The 8,334-nt window shown below is 44.4% G+C and overlaps 1 protein-coding gene across 1 annotated transcript; it reads left to right on the top strand.

Moving 5' to 3' along the window:
• Positions 1 to 1,019: 1,019 nt before the first annotated feature.
• npffl (neuropeptide FF-amide peptide precursor like) lies at positions 1,020 to 3,919 on the top strand. The gene is made up of 4 exons (XM_055900334.1): positions 1,020 to 1,160; positions 1,279 to 1,494; positions 1,680 to 1,795; positions 3,407 to 3,919. The coding sequence occupies exons 2-4, from the start codon at positions 1,357 to 1,359 to the stop codon at positions 3,525 to 3,527; spliced, it is 375 nt and encodes a 124-aa protein (XP_055756309.1). The 5' UTR covers positions 1,020 to 1,160; positions 1,279 to 1,356; the 3' UTR covers positions 3,528 to 3,919.
• Positions 3,920 to 8,334: the final 4,415 nt, after the last annotated feature.

Here is an 8,334-nt window from a genome sequence, read left to right as displayed (position 1 = left end):
TAGTGTCAGAGGTGTCACTACAGACCCTGGTTCGGATCCAAGCTGTATCACATCCGGCTGTGATTGGAATCACATAGGGCGGCACACAATTGGCCCAGCGTCATCTAGGTTTGGCCGGTGTAGGCCGTCATTGTAAATAAGAATTTGTTCTTAACTGACTTGCCTAGTTAAATAAATAAAAAATGCAAGACATGCCTAATTAGTAGTCAATATCTTTTTTGTCTATCTTTTACATGGTGAAACCTACAGACAACTCCTAGGTTCTGTATTTGCTGGGTACTCTACCGAGTATTGTCAATGGGGAAGAGGTCATTTGTTGTCATAGTTTCCCTCCATCTTTTCTCATGGTTCTATACCTACAACTGCAATGTTGCTGTAGAGATGAACTAACGATATAAGGTGCATACAAGTCCATCATACAAGTCCATCACCTTTCACCGTGATGCCTTTATGCAACTGAAGTTGCTGTGGAGATAAACCAACGATGTAAGGTGCATACAAGTGCATCATACAAGTCCATCACCTTTCACCGTGATGCCTTTATCTCTACAGCATGTTGCTGTAGAGATAAGCTAACGATGTAAGGTGCATACAAGTCCATCATACAAGTCCATCACCTTTCACCGTGATTTCTTTAGGCAACTGAATGTTCCGGAAGACAACTGGCTGATATTGTGAAAGTAAGTTGTAAATGGATCATAATCCATAAGAAAGGATTTATCTGTTTAATAACACTGTTTAATCACGGGGGCCCTTCGAGGCCCTATAATGCACAGTTACTTTCTTTGTGTGTGTGTGTGTTGTCACTTCAGGGACCCTTAATGCACATCTGCCTCCCCTTATCCCACCAAATGGACGTGGGCTACCATCATATTAAGAGCCGTTCTTCCTCCTGTGGTGGCCTAATAACGCCACTGTCACTCTCCCTGGTCCCTGCAGTGCTTACCAGTCCCCTGACCCACTGACCATTCATCTGCTCCATCTCCTGAGGCTCAGGAAGCGGTGGGCGTGTGTCGACATATAAGGCCAGCTATATGCACCCATCATCCATGTCAGGGCAGCTGGGGCTCCAGGAGAACGAGACAGACCAAGAGCATCTCACCTAAAGACTTGCGCCAGAATCCGAAGATAAGAGCAGAAACGAACAGAGACACCAACAGGTGAGATTTTGTTCTATCCCTCGTCCATCCATAATAGGGTTTTGATTTTTTTTTAAATTGCTTACCAGGTAAAGCCTTCTAATATAGTCTTTATCTATTGGTTTCATTCCGACGACAGGTGTGAGCTCCATCCTCCGTCCGTCTTCCATCCATCCATCCATCCAACGTCCTCACCACCCACCCCGAGAACAGAAGCATGAACGTGGACACAACGCTGTGGATGGTCCTGGTAGGTCTGATCCTAGCCATGGCTGGGGTGGGTCAGTGTCTGCAGGAGGAGAGGGGTGTGGAGAACAACAATCTGCCGGGGGAATCAGGAGAGGTGCTGGCACTGGTAAGACTGACCGCTACAAAACAAGTCTGGGGTGTATTCAGCAGGGTGCAATGTTTGGGAACATTCAGATAGAAATATGATATGTAGAACAAACATGTATATATTTTTTTTACGTAGAATAAGGAATCACGTCGGCTCTATTTGTAGCATTTCTATCTGATTAACAACGTTTGGTTGTTTGACAGGAGGGTGAGCACGCGGACGGGTTTAACGAGTTGGACGATCGTCTCCTAGCCGCTGTGATTCACTCTCTGCTCCAGAGAAACACCAGAAACCCCTCCGTTCTCCACCAGCCTCAGAGGTGAGGATCTGTGTTTGTGTGTCACCTATTTTCCCTCACCAACCTCAGATGTACCAGTTCACTGTTTAACGTGTATATATATACTGCATATAAACATAACGTCACCTCTCACAGTCGAGTAGCCTTTCTGTCACCGCACCGAACAATCACAAAATTACACAATTGAGTCGTTCCATGAAAAGGAGTGTCTTTTGGCCCTTTGATATTTAAAGTAGAAAATGTGCACCAAAATGTAATTTGAAAAGCCTGTTATATTAAATGAAGTTCCATGAATATAGATTACATGAAGAATTAAATACATCTAATTCTGAAAAAATAAATATATTATATGAATAAAGGCATGCAGCATTTTAACGTGACTCTCCGTCAACCCTCTGTCACTTCTAGGAAGATTTCAACCCACTTCATTCCATCAATTCTCCCAAGTTTTACCACCATTGTAAAGCTCTAGTTATTTTGCTGCTTCATTTTTTGAAGATTATTATTTATTTAATGTGATTTAGTGATTCATTAACGTCTGTCCCTCATTTTAATGTCCACCCTGTTACGTGACCTGAACTCTCATTTTAATGTCAACCCTGTTACGTGACCTGAACTCTCATTTTAATGTCCACCCTGTTACGTGACCTGAACTCTCATTTTAATGTCCACCCTGTTACGTGAACTGAACTCTCATTTTAATGTCCACCCTGTTACGTGAACTGAACTCTCATTTTAATATGTCCACCCTGTTACGTGAACTGAACTCTCATTTTAATGTGGTGACACTATTCTTTTTTAAATATTGTTGTTTTCAATAGAAAACAAGGGGATTTGGCTGATTTAAGGCTGGCTGATTTAAGGATGGCTGATTTAAGATGAAATCATTAACTCTGTTACGGTCAACTCTGTTACTTTATTTGGTACTTTCCATTGTCATTTTTTAATTCAACATCTTGAAATGGGAAAACGTGTTTTTTTATGGTGAACATGTGCTCTTTATGACAGAATGTTTTTTTTTTACACTTCTCAGAAATCAGTGGAGCGGCCCAGAATGTAGTGAATAATGTGCATTTAGAAAATATTTTCTTCTATTCAGTTCCTTTCAATAGACTTCATTGCTGATTCTCTATTCAGAGTTCTCCTACTTTATTCAAGCAATGAAAACTATGTTGATCACATAGTGAGCCAGCGTGATTAGTAAAGTAGGAATAATAATCCATACTCAGTTCCACCAACTGCATTAGCAGTTCAGCTTCTCGGGGTCCATTATTTTGTATTTTATTTCACCTTTATTTAACTAGGCAAGTCAGTAAAGAACAAATCCTTACTTACAATGAGGGCCAGATACCCCGGCAAAACACAGACGACGCTGGGCCAATTGTGCGCCGCCCTATGGGACTCCCAATCACAGCCGGTTGTGATACAGCCTGGAATTGAACCAGGGTCTGTAGTGACGCCTTTAGCACTGAGATGCAGTGCCTTAGACTGCTGCGCCACTCGGGAGCCCTCTATTCCCTATGAGGGACACTTCTTATGACCAGGGCCGTTTAGGGTAGTGCACTACATAGGGAATAGGGTGACATTAGGGTGCTACCTGATACTGTAACATTACTGCTATCTCCCCTGCAGGTTTGGTCGTGACAGCAGAGGAGACCTGCTGATGGGGGACAGGATACAGTCCAGGGACTGGGAGCAGGCTCCAGGACATATCTGGGGCATGGCTGTGCCGCAGAGATTTGGCAAGAAATAGGCATTGGTTGAGACTCAACATCTCATCTCACACCTCTGCTGGAGATGAAGAATTCGGTTCAACACCCAGCAAATATAGGCTGAAAGTAAAATATGGACTCATACGTTATCCAGTACGTAAATGTTCTCTCTCCCCTAACCTGCTGAGTTCCATTCCATTAAGCTGTATAGAACTAGGAGATCTTGGAACCTAGTAAATATTCACCACTTCTCTCAGATTTTAGCAGTGCTGATTGGTGCATATTGGAAATCTGGGAGAAAGTTGAAAACAGAGTAGGTGCGCTTGATTCGTCACGCCACACATTCGGGCGAGCTGAATGAATCAAGCGCACCTAAAGTTAGAGCTGCTGTACATTGGCAGTGTACTTTTGATTGTTGCTCTGCCATTCTCTGTTTAACCAATAAAGGCTTCTGACTTGAACGTGTCTGTTATGAGTGTTATGGGTGATTGGAGAGGGTAAATATTGACTCAATATGAGCCAGAACAACCCCTTAGTGTATAGACCCCGGAGTTTCTCTGATCCACCTCTGTTGAGCAACAAGCTAGGTTTCCGTCCAACTGGCAACAGATTTTGATGTGAATAATATAAAATCTGCATTAAAAACAGCATTTTCCCACCAGAAAAGTGTTTTCATCTAATTGACTTGTTGCGGATGAAAAGGCTGCGTGTGACGACATTGTGCAGATAAAAATACATTTTGCAGGTTAAATTCCCATACACTGAATAAAAGATACAAGTTAGATGGGTTTCGGTTGCATTTTCAAGTCTACTGATGGTTTTGTCGGAAGAAAAACGGTGTTAAATAACAAATGTTCCCACTCTGATGTTGACACATGAGTTCTAGCCATCAGCTCACAGATACAGTGTAGGTATAACCTATATACTCTAGTTCTACTGTTACGTAGGAATATGGAATGTTCCCACTCTGATGTTGACAGGTCCAGCTAACATCTCACAGATACAGTGTAGGTATAACCTACATGATGACATTATTATGGACAAAAGAGCGAGAATATTTTTGTTTGTCAAACGGCAGCCAAGCATCGGTCATCTTGTCACCAGAATAAAACCCTCGCTATTTATTGTAAAGGAGCATCAATCTCATCACCTTGTACTTTTACCACCCTGTGAAGTTCATCATAACATATTTAATCTGTAGCCTAATAAACTGCATGCTTTCCTGAGTGGTAGTGGGAGGACAGTGGGGTAAAGTACTTAAGTAAAAATACTTTAAAGTACTACTTAAGAAGTATCTGTACTTTACTATTTATATTTTTGACAACTTTCACTTTACTACATTCCTAAATAAAAATAGATACGTTTTACTTCATACATTTTCCACGACACCCAAAAGTACTCGTTACATTTTGAATGCTTAACAGGACAGGAAAATGGTCTAATTCACGAGTTTATCAAGAGAACATCCTGGTCATCCCTACTGCCTCTGATCTGGAGGACTCACTAAACAGAGAACATCCCTGGTCATCCCTAGTGCCTCTGATCTGGAGGACTCACTGAACAGAGAACATCCCTGGTCATCCCTACTGCCTCTGATCTGGAGGACTCACTAAACAGAGAACATCCCTGGTCATCCCTACTGCCTCTGATCTGGCGGACTCACTAAATAGAGAACATCCCTGGTCATCCCTACTGCCTCTGATCTGGCGGACTAACTAAACAGAGAACATCCCTGGTCATCCCTACTGCCTCTGATCTGACGGACTCACTAAACAGAGAACATCCTGGTCATCCCTACTGACTCTGATCTGGAGGACTCACTAAACAGAGAACATCCCTGGTCATCCCTACTGCCTCTGATCTGGCAGACTCACTAAACAGAGAACATCCCTGGTCATCCCTACTGCCTCTGATCTGGAGGACTCACTAAACAGAGAACATCCCTGGTCATCCCTACTGCCTCTGATCTGACGGACTAACTAAACAGAGAACATCCCTGGTCATCCCTACTGCCTCTGATCTGACGGACTCACTAAACAGAGAACATCCCTGGTCATCCCTACTGCCTCTGATCTGACGGACTCACTAAACAGAGAACATCCCTGGTCATCCCTACTGCCTCTGATCTGACGGACTCACTAAACAGAGAACATCCTGGTCATCCCTACTGCCTCTGATCTGACGGACTCACTAAACAGAGACCATCCTGGTCATCCCTACTGTCTCTGATCTGGAGGACTCACTAAACAGAGAACATCCTGGTCATCCCTACTGCCTCTGATCTGGCGGACTCACTAAACAGAGAACATCCTGGTCATCCCTACTGCCTCTGATCTAGCGGACTCACTAAACAGAGAACATCCTGGTCATCCCTACTGCCTCTGATCTAGCGGACTCACTAAACAGAGAACATCCCTGGTCATCCCTACTGCCTCTGATCTGGCGGACTCACTAAACAGAGAACATCCCTGGTCCTCCCTACTGCCTCTGATCTGACGGACTCACTAAACAGAGAACATCCTGGTCATCCCTACTGCCTCTGATCTAGCGGACTCACTAAACAGAGAACATCCCTGGTCATCCCTACTGCCTCTGATCTAGCGGACTCACTAAACAGAGAACATCCCTGGTCATCCCTACTGCCTCTGATCTAGCGGACTCACTAAACAGAGAACATCCCTGGTCATCCCTACTGTCTCTGATCTAGCGGACTCACTAAACAGAGAACATCCCTGGTCATCCCTACTGCCTCTGATCTGGAGGACTCACTAAACAGAGAACATCCCTGGTCATCCCTACTGCCTCTGATCTAGCGGACTCACTAAACAGAGAGCATCCCTGGTCATCCCTACTGCCTCTGATCTGGAGGACTCACTAAACACAAATGCTTTGTTTGTAAATGATGACAGAGTGTTGGAGTGGAGTGTAAATGATGACAGAGTGTTGGAGTGGAGTGTAAATGATGACAGAGTGTTGGAGTGGAGTGTAAATGATGACAGAGTGTTGGAGTGGAGTGTAAATGATGACAGAGTGTTGGAGTGGAGTGTAAATGATGACAGAGTGTTGGAGTGGAGTGTAAATGATGACAGAGTGTTGGAGTGGAGTGTAAATGATGACAGAGTGTTGGAGTGGAGTGTAAATGATGACAGAGTGTTGGAGTGGAGTGTAAATGATGACAGAGTGTTGGAGTGGAGTGTAAATGATGACAGAGTGTTGGAGTGGAGTGTAAATGATGACAGAGTGTTGGAGTGGAGTGTAAATGATGACAGAGTGTTGGAGTGGAGTGTAAATGATGACAGAGTGTTGGAGTGGAGTGTAAATGATGACAGAGTGTTGGAGTGGAGTGTAAATGATGACAGAGTGTTGGAGTGGAGTGTAAATGATGACAGAGTGTTGGAGTGGAGTGTAAATGATGACAGAGTGTTGGAGTGTGCCTCTGGCTATTTGTAAATAAATAAAAAACAAGAAAATCATGCCATCTGGGTTGCTTAATAGAAGGAATTTGAAAAGATTAATATTTTAGTGATTACTTACTATATTTCTGTTATCCTTTTTATCAATCTGGACAACTCAGTAGTTAGTAGTTACTGTATTTTTGACTGTCCCTGTATTTTTGACTGTCCCACAGGTTACAGAGGTAATCCTGCTGTCACTGTCCCACAGGCTACAGAGAGGTAATCATGCTGTCACTGTCCCACAGGCTACAGAGAAGTATTCATGCTGTCACTGTCCCACAGACTACAGAGAGGTATTCATGCTGTCACTGTCCCACAGACTACAGAGAGGTATTCATGCTGTCACTGTCCCACAGACTACAGAGAGGTATTCATGCTGTCACTGTCCCACAGGCTACAGAGAGGTAATCATGCTGTCACTGTCCCACAGGCTACAGAGAAGTATTCATGCTGTCACTGTCCCACAGACTACAGAGAGGTATTCATGCTGTCACTGTCCCACAGACTACAGAGAGGTAATCATGCTGTCACTGTCCCACAGGCTACAGAGAGGTAATCATGCTGTCACTGTCCCACAGGCTACAGAGAGATAACCATGCTGTCAATGTCCCACAGGCTACAGAGGTCATCATGCTGTCACTGTCTCACAGGCTACAGAGAGGTAATCATGCTGTCACTGTCCCACAGGCTACAGAGGTAATCATGCTGTCACTGTCCCACAGGCTACAGAGAGGTAATCATGCTGTCACTGTCCCACAGGCTACAGAGGTAATCATGCTGTCACTGTCCCACAGGCTACAGAGGTAATCATGCTGTCACTGTCCCACAGGCTACAGAGAGGTAATCATGCTGTCACTGTCCAACAGGCTACAGAGGTAATCATGCTGTCACTGTCCCACAGGCTACAGAGGTAATCATGCTGTCACTGTTCCACAGGCTACAGAGAGGTAACCATGCTGCCACTGTCCCACAGGCTACAGAGGTAATCATGATGTCACTGTCCCACAGACTACAGAGAGGTAACCATGCTGCCACTGTCCCACAGGCTACAGAGGTAATCATGCTGTCACTGTCCCACAGGCTACAGAGAGGTAACCATGCTGCCACTGTCCCACAGGCTACAGAGGTCATCATGCTGTCACTGTCCCACAGACTACAGAGAGGTAATCATGCTGTCACTGTCCCACAGACTACAGAGAGGTAATCATGCTGTCACTGTCCCACAGGCTACAGAGAGGTCATTATGATGTCACTGTCCCACAGGCTACAGAGGTGATCATGCTCTCACTGTCCCACAGGCTACAGAGAGGTAATTATGCTGTCACTGTCCCACAGGCTACAGAGAGGTAATCATGCTCTCACTGTCCCACAGGCTACAGAGAGGTAATCATGC

This window comes from Salvelinus fontinalis, chromosome 3 (assembly GCF_029448725.1).
Source record: "Salvelinus fontinalis isolate EN_2023a chromosome 3, ASM2944872v1, whole genome shotgun sequence".
Lineage (NCBI taxonomy): Eukaryota > Metazoa > Chordata > Actinopteri > Salmoniformes > Salmonidae > Salvelinus > Salvelinus fontinalis.
The sequence above is the reverse complement of the archived record's forward strand: the minus strand, read 5'-3'. Positions and strand labels throughout refer to the sequence as shown.